Genomic DNA, 22,657 nt, shown 5'->3' on the forward strand with positions numbered 1-22,657 from the left:
GATTGTGGAGTACAGGAAAAGGAGGACCGAGCACGCTCCCATTCTCATCGGCAGAGGTGTTGTGGAGCAGGTTGAGAGCTTTAAGTTCCTTGGTGTCCACATCACCAAAAAACTAACATGGTACAAGCACACCAAGACAGTCGTGAAGAGGGCACGACAAAGCCTTTTCCCCCTCAGGAAACTAAAAAGATTTGGCATGGGTCCTCAGATCCTCAAAAGGTTTTACAGCTGCACCAAGAGCATCCTGACTGTTTGCATCACTGCCTGGTATGGCAACTGCTTGGCCCCCGACCGCAAGGCACTACAGAGGGTAGTGTGTACAGCCCAGTACATAACCGGGGCCAAGCTTCCTGCCATCCAGGATCTCTACACCTGGTGGTGTCAGAGGAAGGCCTTAAAAATTGTCCAAGACTCCAGCCACCCTAGTCATAGACTATTCTCTCTGCTACCGCACGGCAAGCGGTACCAGAGCGCCAAGTCTAGGACCAAGAGTCTTCTAAACAGCTTCTACTCCAAGCCATAAGACTCCTGAACATCGAATCAAATGGCTTCCCGGACTATTGGCATTGCCAATATTGCCAATTGTACATATTACCTCGGCACCGGTGACCCCGCACATTGACTCTGTACCGGTACCCCCTGTATATAGCTTCGCTATTGTTATTTTACTGATGCTCTTTAATTACTTGTTACTTTTATCTCTTACTTTATGTTAGTTATTTTCTTAAAACTGCATTGCTGAAAAACAAACAAACTGCATTGCTGGTTAAGGGCTTGTAAGTAAGCATTTCATTGTAAGGTCTACCTACACCTGTTGTACTCGTCATATGTGACTAATAAAATAACATTTTATTTTATTTGACTCAATGCTGTAATCGCTGCCAAAAGTGCTTCAACAAAGTACTGAGTAAAGGGTCTGAATACCTTTTGTTAATGTGATATCATTTTTTCTAAAAAACAGTTTTTGTTTTGTCATTATGGGGTACTGTGTGTAGATTGATGAGGGAAAAAACGATTCAATACGTTTTAGAATAAGACTGTAACCGAACAAAATGTGGGCCTGAATACTTTCCGAAGGCACGGTATTTCCATGAGGAAAGTGACCACCATGGGGCTAACAGTTGTCAAACAATGTCCTGTTGAAGATGGTGGTACTCAGTACTGTAATGTCTACATACCAGTAGTACTGTACACAACTCTAGTGCTCTAAGGCTGCAATGTATGTTTGTTTTCATCCTTTCCTTTGGATCATTGACCGGTGTGCTGCAATGCCAAATGAGTGCCAGGGAGAACCTGACTTCCGCTGTATAAAACAAATGTTGTGCACCTCTGGTTTATTCTTCTAAGAATTATTTTCTCTCCAATCACCAGTGGCCAGCAGAATGGAGTCAACAGCAGCCTCCGCAGGGAGACCAGTGAAGGGGAACCATCGCTGCACCAAGAAGACCTGGAGCTGTCCAAGGTACGGATGTCAAGCAGTGCTGACTGGTCAATCCATACCTGGTGCCCATGACTGTGTACAAGTAAACAAGGCTCACACAGAGAGAACCTGTACCACTAACAGTACTGCTGTCAGATGCTGAGTAGGACAGTTGAAGGCGCTAGGCATGTGCTAAGGATTATGATGATTGCATAAGAAGTGGCCCAAGGGGTGTGTGTGTTGTGAATAAGTAAGAAATCTAACCATCAACCAGGGTGGTTTGGTTTTGCAGTCAGGGCTTAGAGCTCATATTTTCCACATAGCCTACTGCTGGGAAATTATTATGCTGACCCTGGCAGTATATTATTTGCACATAACCAGAAATAATTCTAGCATAGTTTTTAAAGCCAGCTTTGAAACAGGATTTGCTCCTGGATGTAATTAGACTCAAGTGGTCCTTTTTATAGTAGGGCTGAAATGAATGCCAGTCTGTAGCCATCTGTGTAATCTTTCTACCAGACATCCTCAAGCCAAATAAGGACTTACACGTTTCTGGGAAAATAAATACCCCTGTCCTGTGCTCGTTAGGCATACGTTTCAGATAGATTATGAAAAAAAGAATCTCTGTTTTCAGTTTCAATTCTTTGTTCTCCTAAATTAAATGCACTATTTATTATGTGGGTTGAATGCTGTAACAACACAGAATACAACAATTTAATGAAAGTCCCATGATGGTAGTGACTGCTCATTACTGCTCATCCCTTATTAACCATCACTTATTCACATTACTTTAAAATATTTCAGTTGTGTATATTACATTTGGTTTATTTTATGACTTTATTATTTCATTCCAAGCCATCATCTCATCTCTATAGCGCTGCTGCCTATGCTATCTGACAAAATCACAATTTTAGTAGTTCTTCAAAGTTAGTAAGGCATACTTTTTTGACTGCTGAATACAAACTATCAATCACTTAGATGATATATATTCAGTTGGAGATACAGTACCTCCAGTGCTTGGCTTGGGCAGGAGCTCGCTGGAGCTAAGTACCAGCACCTCAAATGCTCTTCTACTTGAGACCTCTATAGAATATTATCTCAAAAGTCATGTGGAGCTCCTGCACCTAAATATAAACAGTCCCAGCATCCAAAATAAGTTTCATTCCAAGTCAAGCACTGGATATCTCTCAAATCAACTGTTCTCTATCCCTCTCGATCACACGTTTTTCGGTCTCTTCTCTCTGTGTTTATCGGGGATTTCTGTTAGGCAGAAACTGCTTCTCCATCTTCATATGGTCTTTGTTTGAATGGTCTGCTGGGAGACATTTCGATAACTGTACACCCACACTGTACACCCCGTAGAAAGGGTGCTGTGTTTTCCATCCAAACAGGACACATTTTGTAGAGTTGTTGCTTGTGTATTGTTGTAATTGTCATTATTACATATAAATGTTATTTTATTTTAAACCGGCCGATTAATCGGCATCGGCTTTTTTTGGACCTCCAATAATCGGTATCGGTATCGGCGTTGAAAAATCATAATCGGTCGACCTCCAGTTCTTAGCACATTAATAAAAGGGGTCTTTTCAGACCACACAGAGGCTAGCAGCTAATAAGGAACCGTGTGAGAGACGAGGAGGGGTTGAAGAGAGGAAATGGGGGACAAGAGAGATTAAGGGGTAGAGAGAATTCTCAAGGCTATGAATATAGCTTGTTTTGTCATTTTTTTAAACATTTGAAAGTGTTGACCTTACAATAGGGTTGAGTGAATGTGTTGCTAGACAAGCACTGTTGGCCACACTTGATAACTTGAAAATTAGCACAAGCATCAACTCTACAAAATGTGTCCTATTTGGATGGAAAACACAGCACCCTTTCTACGGGGTGTACAGTGTGTCAAAAAAAGATACACATCAAATAACACTATTTGACATGTCAAATAACACAACATAATCTGTTTCAGTAGCTATAGTTATCTAGCTACCTATATAGCTAGGTGTCATCTAAAATAACCATAATTTATAAGACAGTTCTTATTTTATTAATGGTGGTCAGACCCATCTACGTGAAGCTAGCCACAATAAGGATTAGCCACAATAGTGGACTTTGCGGTTAGCCTTCAAAATGCTAGCTATCCCAGAAGTTGCGGTCGAACAAATGATGCTTTATTACCAACGCGGTATTGTAAACACAGCGTTCGTGGCCTGTGTTTGATTGTTTACATATTTTTTTGTACAGCTCTGACAGTGCTACTGTATCCTTTTTGACACGCAAAGACCCAAATGGCGTTCCATAGTATGTATGTGTGGAAGCTAATAGCAGTGACGCTACTACTGTGTAACTCCGATAGGGCAACATCTGAAAAATAGCGCAATAGTGTGCTACGACAGAGAACGGTTGATTGTCAACGGCAATGAATTCCATTATCTTGGTTTTAATGGATTTCGCCTTTGAGTTGTCTCGCTGAAATGTTCTTACTCTCTCAAATGACTGCTCGATCCACACAGCAGACATTGTGGACTGGATTAGGAATGCTGTGTTGCACGTGTAGCACAACATTTTACTTGTCGTTATTATGTCACGTACCTACTTATATAGGTATGTGTAGCGTGGTTCGTTCTGAGTTGTGTACTTTTAATTAGGACACTGCCACAACTGGAGGTCTGCTAGTTGAATTATTTTTATTTGCCCTGCACACGAAGAGACAACACACATTATGTTAACCCTTGGCGCAGTCCTAGCTCTCAGGCACCTGCACATGAAGAGACAACACACATTATGTTAACCCTTGGCGCAGTCCTAGCTCTCAGGCACCTGTGCAAGCACATGCACACTCACTCAAACACTGTCCCAAGTACTCACAAGTTACAATAGATACCCTAGTTAGCGAGCTTTCTGAAACTTGTTAACATGAATCTTTATATTATCCACATTGTAACAAACTTATGGTAGCATAACATTACATTGTGTAACATTATGACAGTTTTATATTAAACCATTTCGGAGCCAAGGACAACATACCTTGCTAGCCGAAGGTCAGGCAAAAGAGAGCAATAAGGGGGTATGGAAATATAGATAACCCACGATGGGACAAACCAAAATATACAAAACTTTTACAATCACATGTATGTACAATATTGATATGAAAAAGTGCTTGTACACCAAAGAAAAACATTTGCTATGCAGCTGTAATTAAATAAAAATATACACTGAATTATTATTATCAAAATATTAACATCCCCTCTTGACCTGTCCTATTTGAATTGGTCCTTGTATGCAACTTGGTGCATAATCTAGGGGAACAACATCACACTGCTACATATGCACGGTAGCTGTGACATCGGTTTTAAAGATCTATGTTAAACTAGACATCGGGCCGTTGTCAATGTTGGTATTTTTAGCTAACATCGACCGATTCCGATATGTTCACTGATATATCGTGCATCCCTAATTGTGACTAGAACCTAACCAATAATAAACACCTCCCTTTAAAGGGTACCTACTGTAAGGAGGTCATAAAACAGTCATACACATTCATAAGCAGTGGGTAAGCATTTTACAAATGTTTACGCTTCTGTCAAGACCAGCAAGTTGACATTTCCGTTGTCACTTACGGTAGGTGTACTGCAATGACCAGCTTGGGGTCGCTGACCTAAGCATTTATGAAATGCCTGTTTTTCTAAGATATGTGTTATGTATGGATCCTTCAAATAAAGTGTTACCATCCCCTCTGTCAAACAGCAAAGCAACATTAGCATCTTCCCTAATGTTCAATTTGCTCTGTGCTCGGTCTTAGCTATAGCATGCTGAGTTTTCCTGGCTTGTCACCCTCTTCCTCTGTAAAGGTTGTTCTTGGAAATATTAAGTAGGTCAGCGGCAGCAACAGAAAATAGGATTTTGCTTTTCTCCCTCAGTTTGTTGGCTTTGTCAGCTGGCCAAACAAGCAGAGAATGAGCTCATCAAAACACACTCCCCTAGCTCACGGCCGGCCGCCCTTTCAGCCCTCATCAACATCCTGCGAAGTGTCTCGCCACAGAAATAGTGGAAGGAATAGAGGGCGTTATAGTGGAAGGAATAGAGGGAGGAATAGAGGGAGTTATAGAGGGGGGAACAGAGGGGGGAATATAGGGAGTTATAGAGGGGGGAATATAGGGAGTTATAGAGGGGGGAATATAGGGAGTTATAGAGGGGAGAATATAGGGAGTTATAGAGGGGGGAATATAGGGAGTTATAGAGGGGGGAATATAGGGAGTTATAGAGGGAGTTATAGAGGGAGTAATAGAGGGAGTAATAGAGGGAGTAATAGAGGGAGTAATAGAGGGAGTTATAGAGGGAGTTATAGAGGAAGTTATAGAGGGGATGAATAGAGGGAGTTATAGAGGAAGTTATAGAGGGGGCAATAGAGGGATTTATACAGGGAGTTATAGAGGAAGTTATATAGGAGGGAATAGAGGGATTTATAGAGGGAGTTATAGAAGGAGTTATAGAGGAAGTTATATAGGAGGGAATAGAGGGAGTTATAGAGGGAGTTATAGAGGGAGTTATAGAAGGAGTTATAGAGGGAGTTATAGAGGAAGTTATAGAAGGAGTTATAGAGGAAGTTATATAGGAGGGAATAGAGGGATTTATAGAGGGAGTTATAGAAGGAGTTATATAGGAGGGAATAGAGGGATTTATAGAGGGATTTATAGAGGGAGTTATAGAGGGAGTTATAGAAGGAGTTATAGAGGAAGTTATAGAGGGAGTTATAGAAGGAGTTATAGAGGAAGTTATAGAGGGAGTTATAGAAGGAGTTATAGAGGAAGTTATAGAGGGAGTTATAGAGGGAGTTATAGAAGGAGTTATAGAGGGAGTTATAGAAGGAGTTATAGAGGGAGTTATAGAGGGGGCAATAGAGGGATTTATAGAGGGAGTTATAGAGGAAGTTATATAGGAGGGAATAGAGGGAGTTATAGAAGGAGTTATAGAGGAAGTTATATAGGAGGGAATAGAGGGATTTATAGAGGGAGTTATAGAGGAAGTTATAGAGGAAGTTATAGAGGGAGTTATAGAGGGAGTTATAGAGGAAGTTATAGAGGGAGTTATAGAGGGAGTTATAGAGGGATTTATAGAGGAAGTTATAGAGGGAGTTATAGAGGGATTTATAGAGGAAGTTATAGAGGGATTTATAGAGGGATTTATAGAGGGATTTATAGAGGGATTTATAGAGGAAGTTATAGAGGGATTTATAGAGGGAGTTATAGAGGAAGTTATAGAGGGAGTTATAGAGGGAGTTATAGAGGGAGTTATAGAGGAAGTTATAGAGGGATTTATAGAGGGGGCAATAGAGGGATTTATAGAGGGAGTTATAGAGGAAGTTATATAGGAGGGAATAGAGGGAGTTATAGAAGGAGTTATGGAGGAAGTTATATAGGAGGGAATAGAGGGATTTATAGAGGGAGTTATAGAGGAAGTTATATAGGAGGGAATAGAGGGAGTTATAGAGGAAGTTATAGAGGAAGTTATAGAGGGGGGAATAGAGGGAGTTATAGAGGGAGTTATAGAGGGAGTTATAGAGGAAGTTATAGAGGGGGGAATAGAGGGATTTATAGAGGGAGTTATAGAGGAAGTTATATAGGAGGGAATAGAGGGATTTATAGAGGGAGTTATAGAGGGAGTTATATAGGAGGGAATAGAGGGATTTATAGAGGGAGTTATGGAGGAAGTTATATAGGAGGGAATAGAGGGATTTATAGAGGGAGTTATAGAGGAAGTTATATAGGAGGGAATAGAGGGAGTTATAGAGGGAGTTATAGAGGGAGTTATAGAGGAAGTTATAGAGGGGGGAATAGAGGGAGTTATAGAGGAAGTTATAGAAGGGGTTATAGAGGGAGTTATAGAGGAAGTTATAGAGGGGGCAATAGAGGGATTTATAGAGGGAGTTATAGAGGAAGTTATATAGGAGGGAATAGAGGGATTTATAGAGGGAGTTATAGAGGAAGTTATATAGGAGGGAATAGAGGGATTTATAGAAGGAGTTATAGAGGAAGTTAGTCAGAGACAGTGAGTCCAGTAGGACAGGAGAGACAGTGAGTCCAGTAGGACAGGAGAGACAGTGAGTCCAGTAGGACAGGAGAGACAGTAAGTCCAGTAGGACAGGAGAGACAGTAAGTCCAGTAGGACAGGAGAGACAGTGAGTCCAGTAGGCCAGGCGAGACAGTGAGTCCAGTAGGACAGGAGAGACAGTGAGTCCAGTAGGACAATAGAGACGGTGAGTCCATTAGGACAGGGAAGACAGTGAGTCCAGTAGGACAGGAGAGACAGTGAGTCCAGTAGGACAGGAGAGAAAGTGAGTCCAGTAGGACAGGAGAGAAAGTGAGTCCAGTAGGACAGGAGGACAGTGAGTCCAGTAGGACAGGAGAGACAGTGAGTCCAGTAGGACAGGAGAATGGTGGTGGGATCGCAGGGCAGAGTGTAAGTTTACATCTGGATTAGAAGGACATTTGGGGACTATTTATGCCTATTATGCCTATTATGCCTATTATGCCTATTATGCCTGCCCAAAAAGTTTTATTTCTATAAAGTATACATGGCTGGCGATGTTTTTGACCTATAGAAGACCAGGACTAAGACCTATAGAAGACCAGGACCAAGACCTATAGAAGACCAGGACCAAGACCTATAGAAGACCAGGACCAAGACCTATAGAAGACCAGGACCAAGACCTATAGAAGACCAGGACCAAGACCTATAGAAGACCAGGACCAAGACCTATAGAAGACCAGGACCAAGACCTATAGAAGACCAGGACCAAGACCTATAGAAGACCAGGACCAAGACCTATAGAAGACCAGGACTAAGACCTATAGAAGACCAGGACCAAGACCTATAGAAGACCAGGACTAAGACCTATAGAAGACCAGGACCAAGACCTATAGAAGACCAGGACCAAGACCTATAGAAGACCAGGACCAAGACCTATAGAAGACCACTTTTTGGGAGTATTAAAAATATATGATTTGCGCTGAATAACCATTTGATATTTATTTGATGTAAGTCTGTGAGACATGGTGGAGTGCTAAATCCAATCTCAGCCATGTGAGACATCCCCTGTCTGTCTGTGTGTTCTCATCCTTTGTGATGAGCTGAAGGATAATTGAATGAGATGTTCACTTAAGGCCTCTCTGTGAAGGGTGAAGCACACACAGTGATACCAGAGCTAGTTCACTGGTTGAAGCTGTCCCAGAAGAGGCATTGTGCCCATATGCTGAAGGACAATGGGCTTTATGTCCATGTAATGGTTATAATATTACATGTTAATATGAATTCATTTGAATGCCTTTCCTTCATAATGTTCCCAGAGGACTGGAGGAACAAAGCAACATGGTTAAAACCTTTCCAATCCTTTCACCTACAAGCAAACGAAGAGACGAGTATTGAGAATCCGCTCCTCACTCTGTGGTCCATTGTGTCTGGACCTTGACAGCCGCTGTCTGATTGATTTGGTGACCCTAATTCTGCCCCCTGCCCCCCTTCCCCCCAGCCCCCACATCCTAAGATTTGTCATGCTAAAAGCTAGTAGCACATTGCTTTGTGTCTCCTTGTGGATACTGTAGTCTCAAGGCAGGAAGTGATTTACAGTAGCTGAGGAAGTAAACAAAACCACAACATGAGTGTATGTTTTAATTGTTGACTACTAATGGACAGAGAGTGAAGGATGTCTATATTTTTTATTTTTTATTTTTTTTATTTCACCTTTATTTAACCAGGTAGGCTAGTTGAGAACAAGTTCTCATTTGCAACTGCGACCTGGCCAAGATAAAGCATAGCAGTGTGAGCATACAACAAAGAGTTACACATGGAGTAAACAATTAACAAGTCAATAACACAGTAGAAAACAAAGGGGGGGTCTATATACAATGTGTGCAAAAGGCATGAGGAGGTAGGCAAATAATTACAATTTTGCAGATTAACACTGGAGTGATAAATGATCAGATGGTCATGTACAGGTAGAGATATTGGTGTGCAGAAGAGCAGAAAAGTAAATAAATAAAAACAGTATGGGGATGAGGTAGGTGAAAAGGGTGGGCTATTTACCAATAGACTATGTACAGCTGCAGCGATCGGTTAGCTGCTCAGATAGCTGATGTTTGAAGTTGGTGAGGGAGATAAAAGTCTCCAACTTCAGTGATTTTTGCAATTCGTTCCAGTCACAGGCAGCAGAGTACTGGAACGAAAGGCGGCCAAATTAGGTGTTGGCTTTAGGGATGATCAGTGAGATACACCTGCTGGAGCGCGTGCTACGGATGGGTGTTGCCATCGTGACCAGTGAGCTGAGATAAGGCGAAGCTTTACCTAGCATGGACTTGTAGATGACCTGGAGCCAGTGGGTCTGGCGACGAATATGTAGCGAGGGCCAGCCGACTAGAGCATACAAGTCGCAGTGGTGGGTGGTATAAGGTGCTTTAGTGACAAAACGGATGGCACTGTGATAGACTGCATCCAGTTTGCTGAGTAGAGTGTTGGAAGCCATTTTGTAGATGACATCGCCGAAGTCGAGGATCGGTAGGATAGTCAGTTTTACTAGGGTAAGCTTGGCGGCTTGAGTGAAGGAGGCTTTGTTGCGGAATAGAAAGCCGACTCTTGATTTGATTTTCGATTGGAGATGTTTGATATGAGTCTGGAAGGAGAGTTTGCAGTCTAGCCAGACACCTAGGTACTTATAGACGTCCACATATTCTAGGTCGGAACCATCCAGGGTGGTGATGCTAGTCGGGCATGCAGGTGCAGGCAGCGACCGGTTGAAAAGCATGCATTTGGTTTTACTAGCGTTTAAGAGCAGTTGGAGGCCACGGAAGGAGTGTTGTATGGCATTGAAGCTTGTTTGGAGGTTAGATAGCACAGTGTCCAAAGACGGGCCGAAAGTATATAGAATGGTGTCGTCTGCGTAGAGGTGGATCAGGGAATCGCCCGCAGCAAGAGCAACATCATTGATATACACAGAGAAAAGAGTCGGCCCGAGAATTGAACCCTGTGGCACCCCCATAGAGACTGCCAGAGGACCGGACAGCATGCCCTCCGATTTGACACACTGAACTCTGTCTGCAAAGTAATTGGTGAACCAGGCAAGGCAGTCATCCGAAAAACCGAGGCTACTGAGTCTGCCGATAAGAATATGGTGATTGACAGAGTCGAAAGCCTTGGCAAGGTCGATGAAGACGGCTGCACAGTACTGTCTTTTATCGATGGCGGTTATGATATTGTTTAGTACCTTGAGTGTGGCTGAGGTGCACCCGTGACCGGCTCGGAAACCAGATTGCACAGCGGAGAAGGTACGGTGGGATTCGAGATGGTCAGTGACCTGTTTGTTGACTTGGCTTTCGAAGACCTTAGATAGGCAGGGCAGGATGGATATAGGTCTGTAACAGTTTGGGTCCAGGGTGTCTCCCCCTTTGAAGAGGGGGATGACTGCGGCAGCTTTCCAATCCTTGGGGATCTCAGACGAGATGAAAGAGAGGTTGAACAGGCTGGTAATAGGGGTTGCGACAATGGTGGCAGATAGTTTCAGAAATAGAGGGTCCAGATTGTCAAGCCCAGCTGATTTGTACGGGTCCAGGTTTTGCAGCTCTTTCAGAACATCTGCTATCTGGATTTGGGTAAAGGAGAACCTGGAGAGGCTAGGGCGAGGAGCTGCGGGGGGGGCGGAGCTGTTGGCCGAGGTTGAAGTAGCCAGGCGGAAGGCATGGCCAGCCGTTGAGAAATGCTTATTGAAGTTTTCGATAATCATGGATTTATCAGTGGTGACCGTGTTACCTAGCCTCAGTGCAGTGGGCAGCTGGGAGGAGGTGCTCTTGTTCTCCATGGACTTCACAGTGTCCCAGAACTTTTTGCAATTCGTTCCAGTCACATGTGGGTGGGGTGAGTGTTTCCAATGAGTTTCCTCCTACATGTTACAAACAACATTTGGCCAAAACAGACAACATTTGAATAGGGTAATAACGTTGGGGGACTTTTCGATTGAAGATTAACCTAGTGGGAAAAACAAATAGAAATGTCATCATAATTACATCATTTTGTCATGATGTCATTTCCACTAGTTTTACCTGCTGGGAATGGTTCAATTAGACAGCCTTGATTCGTATTCTGTGCAGGAATGGTTTAGGTTGACAATGGCGATGACATAAATGCAGCAGAAGAATGTATGTGGTGCTCTTTTCCCTCTGTATTACTCATGCGGAGACTTACGGATGTGCAGCATGCTGTAAACACCAGCCCCATCTCTTTTACTGCCCTGGCGGATTGCTGCGGTGCTGAGAGAGTTAACTGCATTGTGGGCAGGGCTATGGGGGAGGGGAGTGCTGTGTGTTTCATAGACACATTTGCATTAGAGAGCAGTTGCTGCCACTTAGCTGCTGTTGCTGTAGAGGGCACAGCCGATGGAAAGAGAAGAGGGAGAAAGACAGTTTACCGGCTTCTCATGGGAATCTCACTCTGCTCTCATCCCCTGTTCTACCCTTTTGCCAGGGTGCTGCTGTGTACTGCCTTGTCAGTGGCAAGCCTGCGGCTGAGAAAGTTCATCTGATTTGCTTTCACACACACCCCTCTCTTTCTCTCTCTCTCTTTTTTTTGTGTCATTGTCTTGGGGTTCCAGGCATTCCAAGGCACGGAAGAAGAGGGAGATGTAAGGGAAGGAGTGCTGGGAGAGGCATTGGAGGACAGAGAGAGCCAGGGAAAGGAGAAAGGAGGAGAGGGCAGCAGCAGCATATCGGACCAGCCCCTCGTCCCACCCCCCTCAGTGGACCCTGTGCCTTGCTTTCCGGCGAGCCCCCCGGGAGCTGGCTCTCCCACGCGTCCTCCCCCTTTAGATGCCTTCTTCAGGAGACTGGGGAGTCTATTCCACTTCAAGGCTGAACCCGCCACAGCAGTCCAGCAGCAGGAGGAACCGCAGGCAGAGGAGGGAGAAGAAGGACAAGAGGAGGAAACTGCATTAGCAGTGGTGTCTATTGAGCCAGACCTCTCAGGAATGACATGTGGTGCAGAGGGGGACCAGGACCACTGTGACTCTGCCGGGAGTCTGACAGGAGGAAAGGACACTCGACACACAGAGACAGAGGACAGGAGAGAGGGAGAGTCTGACCTACACAGTGTATCGACATCCACAAGGAGTCCAACACACACAGACCTAGAGACTCTGGAGAAACCGTGAGTACTGTACTTCCTTCACGTGCGTGTGTGTGTGTGTGTGTGTGCGCGCTTGAATGCGTGTGTGTGTGTGTGTGCATGCATGCGTGAATGTGTATAATGGTTGAAGGACAGTCATAACTTACAACTCCCTTAGATGTTTATCTATGTAACTCTCAATGTATGTGAATAACAAACTAGACATATTTTTGTTAATCCTAAACGTCAGTTTCTCGCCCTTTCTTGGATTGTTTCCGGAACGGCACTTTGAGTTTCCTAAGACTCAGTGTAGTAATACGAGTATCTCGGACGGCTTAAAGCAGAATTGGGACAATAACAACATCCAGGAAGTGTAAAGACCCTGGACAGACCTTCCATTGTAGCCTGATCTTAACGGGGGATAAACTTCAAAGGCAGCCTTAGTGGACCTGCTTGTAATTAGCAGTAGTGGTGCCAGGCCTGGAATGTATACTAGAGGTCGGAGGTGCCCCTGGGCATGGGTGTTGGCACTCCTTGGCCCCAGCGACGGTCACCAATGTGAGCAGGAGCGTGCGGACAGGCTCTGCCCCGATATGGAACATTACACCATCGCATGGTGGGATGAATGAACCCTTGAGGCGTCGCAGAATGTTTGGGATACAACAGGTCTGTGTTGCGGCACCCGTACTGTTTGACAGTGCTGCCTTTCATGTGACTGCCAAACCAGAAGTAGGATGAAGTGCCACTAGACACGGATCTATAATCAGTTTTGCATTTCTTCTCTAATGGTTAAAGTTAGTATTTAGGGGGATGGTAAACTGATCTTGGATCTGTGCCTATGAAGAAGTTGGGCAATCTAGGTTCATGGTTGCTGCTCCACCCGAAGGAGAGGAGCTGAGCTCTTGGATCATATCAGGACAATGCTAACATCCTTATGTAAACCCGCAGCCAGTTAAAAGAGGAAGGAGCCTTTTACTTAGCCCTAATCCTCCTCAGTTACCTCAGGTTGACCCCATGGAGAAAACTACTGATTTGTGTAGCTCACCATTATCCAAACGGGTTTGTCTTTACACTGGACTCAATGCATCCAGAGGGATAGGTTGCCAAGGTCAGCATTCATCAGTTGGAAGTGCTCCACGGTACAGTAGCTGATGGGAGTGGTAAAGATAAGAGAGGCTAATGCATATACAGCAGGATAGTAGTGCTTTATAGATAAGTGCTATTTAGCAGCAGACGAGCTGTCACAAATCAAGTCAGTACTCAGAAGGGACAACCTATTCTTCTTAAGTCTCCTGGAGACTCCTCTCAAACCTAAATACTATTGGTCAGTGATTGAAATGTGCAGTTCTTTATTGTGTGTGTGTGTGTGTTTTGCCCACAGTGGTAGCTGGGTCTTAAATGAACAGCTGTGACAACTTTCTCTTTCTCTCTCCCTAGTCCCTGTCTAGCCCCTGGGCTATATTTTAACACCCTGTCCATGCCAATGTCAGCCAGGAGGGATGTCTTCAAATTAGAGGTCGACCGATTAATCAGAATGGCCGATTAATTAGGGCCGATTTCAAGTTTCATAACAATCGGAAATCGGTATTTTTGGGCGCTGATTTCCGATTATTAAAAAATATATATATATATATTTTATTTTTTACACCTTTTATTTAACTACGCAAGTCAGTTAGAACTGAAAAATTTGGGAGAAAAAAGGGGTACAATTAAAAAAAAAAAAAAAAAAAGTGTTCATTCAGTACTGTTGTAATTGCCATTATTACAAATAACAAAATATAAAAAAAATCGGACGATTAATCGGTATCAGCTTTTTTTGGTCCTCCAATAATCGGTATCGGCGTTGAAAAATTGATTGTTCAGTCTCTCTGAGGATAGACTATGTTCGACTTGACATTTTCCTCTAAAATGCTGTTTTCAGGGCCTGTTCGGGTTTTAGCCTGTGGGTATTTAGGTTGGCACAAAGATAGACAGAGTTGTCCCTGGACCAGCCATGGCCCTGTAATACATTTCTGCCCTCTGCCTATCAGATCAGATTACGCTGATGTGTTCGTGTGTGTCAGCGCTGAGAGGTGACCAACCATGACTATGCACCACATAAACACATGCTATGTTCTTCTACACACATACAGTGGGGCAAAAAAGTATTTAGTCAGCCACCAATTGTGCAAGTTCTCCCACTTGGGAGAGGCCTGTAATTTTCATCATAGGTACACTTCAACTATGACAGACAAAATGAGAAGAAAAAAAATCCTGAAAATCACATTGTAGGATTTTTTATGAATTTATTTGCAAATTATGGTGGAAAATACAATGTGATTTTCTGGATTTTTTTTCTCATTTTGTCTGTCATAGTTGAAGTGTACCTATGATGAAAATTACAGGCCTCTCCCAAGTGGGAGAACTTGCACAATTGGTGGCTGACTAAATACTTTTTTGCCCCACTATACATTGTTATATTATCCCTGTGAGGACCTCAAATCTATTTCCATTCAAAATCCTATTTTCCTTAACCCTAAACCTAACCACTAACCCCTTACCCAAACCCTAATTGTAACCCTACTTCTAATTGTAACCCTAACCCTAAACCTAACTCCTAAGCTTAAAATAGCCATCATAGTGACGTGGGTAATGTCCCCACAAGGAGAAACTGGCTCCTAAGCTCATTATTAAGCACTATTACGTGTTGGCACACTGTCCCTATGCAATACTATTTTTATTTATTTATTTTATTTATTTCACCTTTATTTAACCAGGTAGGCCAGTTGAGAACAAGTTCTCATTTACAACTGTGACTTGGCCAAGATAAAGCAAAGCATTGCGACAAAAAACAACACAGAGTTACACAAAGGATAAACAAAAGTACAGTAGAAAAATCTATATACAGTGTGTGCAAATGGCGTGAGGAGGTAAGGCCATAAATATGCCGTAGTAGCGACGTAATTACAATTGAGCAGATTAACACTGAAGTGGTAGATGTGCAGATGATGATGTGCAAGTAGAAATAGTGGTGTGCAAAAAGTAAATTAAAACAGTATGGGGATGAGGTAGGTGGTTGGGTGGGCTATTTACAGATGGGCTATGTACAGCTTCAGTGATCGGTAAGCTGCTCAGATAGCTGATGCTTAAAGTTAGTGAGGGAGATATAAGTCTCCAACTTCAGCGATTTTTGCAATTCGTTCCAGTCAATGGCAGCAGAGAACTGGAAGGAAAGGCGGCCAAAGTGGGTGTTAGCTTTGGGGATGACCAGTGAAATATACCTGCTGGAGCGTGTGCTACGGGTGGGTGTTGTTATGGTGAACAGTGAGCTGAGGTAAGGCGAAGCTTTACCTAGCATAGACTTATAGATGACCTGGAGCCAGTGGGTCTGGCGACAAATATGTAGCGAGGGCCAGCCGACAAGAGCATACAGGTCGCAGTGGTGGGTGGTATATGGGGCTTTGGTGACAAAACGGATGGCACTGTGATAGACTGCATCCAGTTTGCTGAGTAGAGTGTTGGAGGCTATTTTGAAAATAACATTGTCAAATGCCAAAGCCGAGGATCGGTAGGATGGTCAGTTTTACGAGGGTATGTTTGGCAGCATGAGTGAAGGAGGCTTTGTTGCAAAATAGGAAGCCGATTCTAGATTTAATTTTGGATTGGAGATGCTTAATATGAGTCTGGAAGGAGAGTTTGAAGTCTAGCCAGACACCTAGATATTTGTAGTTGTCCACATATTCTTAGTCAGAACCGTCCAGAGTAGTGATGCTAGTCGGGCGGGCTGGTGCGGGCCACGATCGGTTGAATAGCATGCATTTAGTTTTACTAGCGTTTAAGAGCAGTTGGAGGCCACGGAAGGAGTGTTGTATGGCATTGAAGCTCATCTGGAGGTTAGTTAACACAGTGTCCAAAGAAGGGCCAGATGTATACAGAATGGTGTCGTCTGCGTAGAGGTGGATCAAGGAATCACTCGTAGCAAGAGCGACATCATTGATATATACAGAGAAAAGAGTTGGCCCCTGTGGTACCCCCATAGAGACTGCCAGAGGTCCGGACAACAGGCCCTCCGATTTGACACACTGAACCCAAAATCAAATCAAATCAAATCAAATTGTATTTGTCACATACACATGGTTAGCAGATGTTAATGCGAGTGTAACGAAATGCTTGTGCTTCTAGTTCCGTCCCTGCAGTAATATCTAACAAGTAACCTAACAATTTCACAACAACTACTTTATACACACAAGTGTAAAGGAATGAAAAAGAATATGTACATAAAAATATATGAATGAGAGATGGCCGAACGGCATAGGCAAGATGCAGTAGACGGTATAGAGTACAGTATTTACATATGAGATGAGTAATGTAGGGTATGTTAAAATTATATAAAGTGGCATTGTTTAACCTCTCTGGGATCGTTCGGGACGCTAGCGTCCCACCTCGCCAACAGCCAGTGAAATTGCAGGGCACCAAATTCAAAACAACAGAAATCTCAAAATTAAAGTTCCTCAACCATACAAGTATTTTACACCAATTTAAAGATACACTTCTCATTAATCCAACCACAGTGTCCGATTTCCAAAAGGCTTTTTGGCGAAAGCAGAACATATCCTTATGTTAGGTCAGCAACTAGTCACAGAAAGCATTCAGCCATTTTCCAACCAAAGGGAGATGTCACAAAAAGCAGAAATATAGATCAAATGAATCACTAACCTTTGACGATATTCATCAGATGACACTCCCAGGACTCAATATTACACAATAGATGTATGTTTTGTTCGATCAAGTTCATATTTATATCCAAAAACCTCAGTTTACATTGGCGCCATGTTCAGAAATGCCTACAAAACATCCAGAGAAATTGCAGAGCCACATCAAATAACAGAAATACTCATCATAAACTTTGATGAAAGATACATGTTTTACATAGAATTAAAGATAAACTTGTTCTTAATGCAACCGCTGTGTCAGATTTCAAAAAAGCTTTACGGCAAAAGCACAATATTCAATAATCTGAGAACAGCGTTCAGCCACAAAAGCAAGCCATACAGTTACCAAATTGTGGAGTCAGCAAAAGTCATAAATAGCCTTATAAATCTTCACTTACCTTTGCTGATCCTCATCGGAATGCACTCCCAGGACTCCCACTTCCCCAAGAAATGTTAGTTTTGTTCGATTACATCCATATTTATGTCCAAATAATTCAGTTTTTTTCGCACGTTTAGTTCACTATTCCAAAGGCACAATGCGCAAGCGCAAAATCCAGACGAAAAGTCAAAAGAGTTCCATTACAGTTTGTATAAACATGTCAAACGATGTTTACAATCAATCCTTAGGGTCTTTTTTATAATAAATCTTCAATAATATTCCAACCGGACAATAGCGTATTCATTACAGAGGAAAAAGAAGGAACGGCACGCTCGCGTGACCGCGCAGTAAACAACTGATTGGCCTCAGCCTAGTCCACTTGTTGAAACAGCTCTTATTCGACACCCTTCCACAATAGAAGCCTCAAACAATTTTCTAAAGACTGTTGACATCTGCTGGAAGCCTTGGGAAGTGCAATCTGGCCTCATAGACACAGCATATTGGATAGGCAATCACTTAAATGAAACTACAAACCTCAGATTTCCCTCTTCCTGGTTGGATTTTTCTCAGGTAGTTTACTCTGGGCACCTTATTCATCCAAGCTACTCAATATTGCCCCACTGTCATCAAGAAGTTAAAGTGGCTAGTGATACATTTATTACATACATTTTTCATTATTAAAGGGGCTAGAGATGAGTCAGTATATTGGCAGCAATGTTAGTGATGGCTGTTTAACAGTCTGATGGCCTTGAGATAGAAGCTGTTTTTCAGTCTCTCGGTCCCCGCTTTGATGCACCTGTGCTGACCTTATCTGAGAAGTAGTTGGTGAACTATACCATCAACCACTGCACTATTACACTTTCCACACAGTATGTGAACTGAACTAAGCAAATCCAGGCAAGAGGTGCCCATTGAAATGCATAAGCCTGTTGATTTCAATATGGATGGACAGCAAGGCAGATGGATGGTCTGAGATAGTGTATCCTCAGCAGATGATGTGAAATGAAAGACAGTGATACAAAGAGGCCCTGCGGTCCACAGGCAGTTCTGTTCTGTTCTGCCCCCGTTATGGAACAAGAGAGGAAAGCAATAGTCAGACTCTGAGAGGGAGGAATAGGCCAAAAGACACCATGACCTCAGCAGAAGGGAGGGAGAGTGGGAAGTGGAGAGAAGAACAGAGGCAGTGTGCACGGGGACCTGGGGGAGAATGAGGGAAAATCACAGAGGAATGTGAGAGTTTGAAATGCAAACTAATAAACAAGTGGAGTGAGGATATTTTGCTGCCTGGCTGAGACCCATTTGATTTGTGTACTACTCACTATCAACAAACTATCAGTTTCCTTTGCAACTCTGTTGATGTGCAGTAAATACATTCACTGCTAACTATCTTACCCAGCAGTTATAGTTTCTGCATGTGCAGCTGATAAACTGAGGCTTTGCGATTACCATGTTACCAATGGTTAGGAGTGAACTAAAATCACCCACATGACTCAACAAGGCCTTGACAGAATGACATCTGTAGCAGAACATCAGCCAAGTTAACTGCAACACTTTGACTGAATTGAATTCTGTCTGGAGTTATGTGAGCATGAGTAATGGAGATAGGTATGTGTGAATAGAAGCAAAATATAAAAATAATACCATTCATTTCAGAGATTAATTTATTACTCAAGGTCAGTTGTCAGACAGCTGACTTTGATTTTTTGTTCCAAGATGGCGTAGCAGTCAGACTTCGTCCTCGTCTTGTCGTGTGTATCTTTTTATATCATTTTTATATCATTTTTCTTCGCATATATTTAAACAAATATTTGTTATTTTTATTTACCTAAACTTCAACATAATCTCCTGCAATCCGCCTCACCCAATGTGGTATGGATCTGCTATTTTTTAAACTTTTGAACCGGAACCCCCAACAGAAGCTAGACAGCTAACTAGCTACTAGCTAGTAGTCAGCCAGCCACTGCTAGCGGTCATCAGCTAACCTTTAGCCCGGACAACTCTTGGCAGTCTGCACAGCGCGATTCGAACCAGAGCAAATCTGACTTATTTTTCTCCATATCTCCGGATTCCTACCGCAAGCTCTGAACCTTCTCACCTGGATCATCGCAGCTAGCTAGCCGCTGTCCGAGTTGCCACTCCTGGCTAACGTCTCTGTCCCGAAGCAAACCAATTAGCCTGGAGCTAGCATTTGCTAGGCCCATCTCCCAGCTAGCCGAAGAGGTCCATCAGTCACTCCTTGGGTTACAATACCTATTTTGCCAATTGGCCTGGACCCCTTTTACTGCCGACATGGAGCCCCGCCGATCCATCACGACTGGACTACCGACGTAATCTGCCCGAGGGGGGTTTTCAACTGGGTCCTTCGTTGCAACGTTCCCTGAATGCCAATCTGCTAGCCTGCTACCTGTCGAGAGCATATTGGACTGTTAGCTGAAGAGGCCCATTGGACAAATTCTTTGGCCACTATGCCGATTTTGCCAATTGGCCTGGGTCCTTTTACCACACGGAGCCCTGCTGATCCTTCACGACTGGTCTGCCTACGTAACAACATGAGGGGGCTACAACAGACTTCTTCCGTAACGACGTCCCTCTAAGGCCCTTCTGCTAGCTTGCTAGCTGTCTGAATCGCCGTGTCTCCAGCCTGCCGAGCTACTCAGTGGACCCCTATGATCAGTGGACACCCTTTAGTTCTACCTCCCACACATGAGGTGACCTCACCTGGTTTAAATTATGTTTCTAGAGACAATATCTCTCTCATCGTCACTCAATGCATAGGTTTACCTCCACAGTATTCACATCCTGCCTTGAATCTATTCTACCATGCCCAGAAACCTGCTCCTTTTACGCTCTGTTCCGAATGTACTAGATGACCAGTTCTTATAGCCTTTAGCCGCACCCTTGTCCTACTCCTCCTCTGTTCCTCTGGTGATGTAGAGGTTAATCCAGGCCCAGTACCTAGCTCCACTCCCATTCCCCAGGCGCTCTCATTCGTTGACTTCTGTAACCGTAAAAGCCTTGGTTTCATGCATGTTAACATTAGAAGCCTCCTCCCTAAGTTTGTTTTACTCACTGCATTAGCACAACCCTTTTTTAACTAAGCAAGTCAGTTAAGAACAAATTCTTATTTTCAAGGACAGCCTAGGGGCAGAAAGACAGATTTTTACCTTGTCAGCTCGGGGATTTGATCTGACAACCTTTCGGTAGTCCAACGCTCTAACCACTAGGCTACCCGCCGCCTCAACTCTGCCATCCCGGATGTCCTAGCCGTGTCTTAATCCTGGCTTTGGAAGACCACCAAAAACCCTGAAATTTCGATCCCTAACTATAACATTTCCCGACAAGATAGAACTGCCAAGGGGGCGGAGTTGCAATCTACTGCAGAGATTGCCTGCAGAGTTCTGTCTTACTATCCAGGTCTGTGCCCAAACAATTTGAGCTTCTACTTTTAAAAATCCACCTTCCCAGAAACAAGTCTCTCACCATTGCCACTTGCTATAGACCACCTTCTGCCCCCAGCTGTGCCATGGACCATATGTGAATTGATTGCCCCCCATCTATCTTCAGAGCTCGTGCTGTTAGGTGCCCTTAACTGGGACATGCTTAACACCCCGGCCATCCTATAGTCTAAGCTTGATGCCCTCAATCTCACACAAATGATTAATGAACCTACCAGGTACAACCCCAAATCCGTAAACACAGGCAACCTCATAGATATCATCCTAACCAACCTGCCCTCCAAATACACCTCTGCTGTCTTCAACCAGGATCTCAGCGATCACTGCCTGCGTCCGTAATGGGTCTACGGTCAAACGACCACCCCTCATCATTGTCAAAGCTCCCTAAAACACTTCAGCGAGCAGGCCTTCCTAATCGACCTGGCCCGGGTATCCTGTAAGGATATTGACCTCATTCCGTCAGTAGAGGATGCCTGGTTATTCTTTAAAAGTGCTTTCCTCACCATCTTAAATAAGCATGGCCCATTCAAAAAATTTAGAACCAGAAACAGATTTAGCCCTTGGTTCACCCCAGACTTGACTGCCCTTGACCAGCACAAAACACCCTGTGGCGTACTGCATTAGCATCAAAAGGCCCCACAATATGCAACTTTTCAGGGAAGTTAGGAACCAATATACACAGGCAGTTAGGAAAGCAAAGGCTAGCCTTTTCAAACAGAAATGGGCATCCTGTAGCACAAACTAAAAAAGTTCTGGGACACTGTAAAGTCCATGGAGAATAAGAGCACCTCCTCCCAGCTGCCCACTGTCACCACAGATAAATCCACGATAATTGAGAATTTTGATAAGCATTTTTCTACGGCTGGCCATGCTTTTCACCTGGCTATCCCCCACAGCAACTTGCCCAAGCCTCCCCATTTCTCCTTCAGCCAAATCCAGATAGCTGATGTTCTGAAAGACTTTCAAAATCTGGACCCCTACAAATCAGCCGGGCTAGACAATCTGGAACCTCTCTTTCTAAAATTATCTGCCAAAATTGTTGCAACCCTTATTACTAGCCTGTTCACCCTCTCTTTCATATCGTCTGCGATCCCCAAAGATTGGAAAGCTGCCGCGATCATCCCCCTCTTCAAAGGTGGAGACACTCTAGACCCAAACTGGATGCAGTCTATCACAGTGCCATCCGTTTTGTCACCAAAGCCCCATACACTACCCACCACTGCAACCTGTATACACTCGTTGGCTGGCCCTCGCTTCATATTCGTCGCCAGACCCACTGGCTCCAGGTCATCTATAAGTCTTTGCTAGGTAAAACCCCACCTTATCTCAGCTCACTGGTCACCATAGCAGCACCCACTCGTAGCATGCGCTCCAGCAGGTATATTTCACTGGTCACCCCCAAAGCCAATTCCTGCTTTGGTCGCCTTTCCTTCCAGTTCTCTGCTGCCAATGACTGGAACGAACTGCAAAAACCACTGAAGCTGGAGACTCATATCTACCTCACTAACTTTAAGCACCAGCTGTCAGAGCAGCTCACAGATCCCTCCATCTGTAAAAAGCCCATCCAACTACC

General features: G+C 43.7%; 1 protein-coding gene across 2 annotated transcripts in view; it reads left to right on the top strand.

Moving 5' to 3' along the window:
• Positions 1-22,657, top strand: part of LOC109872599 (uncharacterized) — an 83,797-nt gene that overhangs the window by 7,882 nt on the left and 53,258 nt on the right. For both annotated transcript variants that reach the window (XM_020463892.2, XM_031807721.1), the window contains exons 2-3: positions 1,372-1,462; positions 12,051-12,601. In XM_020463892.2, the coding sequence (XP_020319481.1) occupies positions 1,372-1,462; positions 12,051-12,601 (642 nt within the window). The remainder of the gene's footprint in view (positions 1-1,371; positions 1,463-12,050; positions 12,602-22,657) is intronic.

Source organism: Oncorhynchus kisutch, linkage group LG28 (genome assembly GCF_002021735.2).
Source record: "Oncorhynchus kisutch isolate 150728-3 linkage group LG28, Okis_V2, whole genome shotgun sequence".
NCBI lineage: Eukaryota > Metazoa > Chordata > Actinopteri > Salmoniformes > Salmonidae > Oncorhynchus > Oncorhynchus kisutch.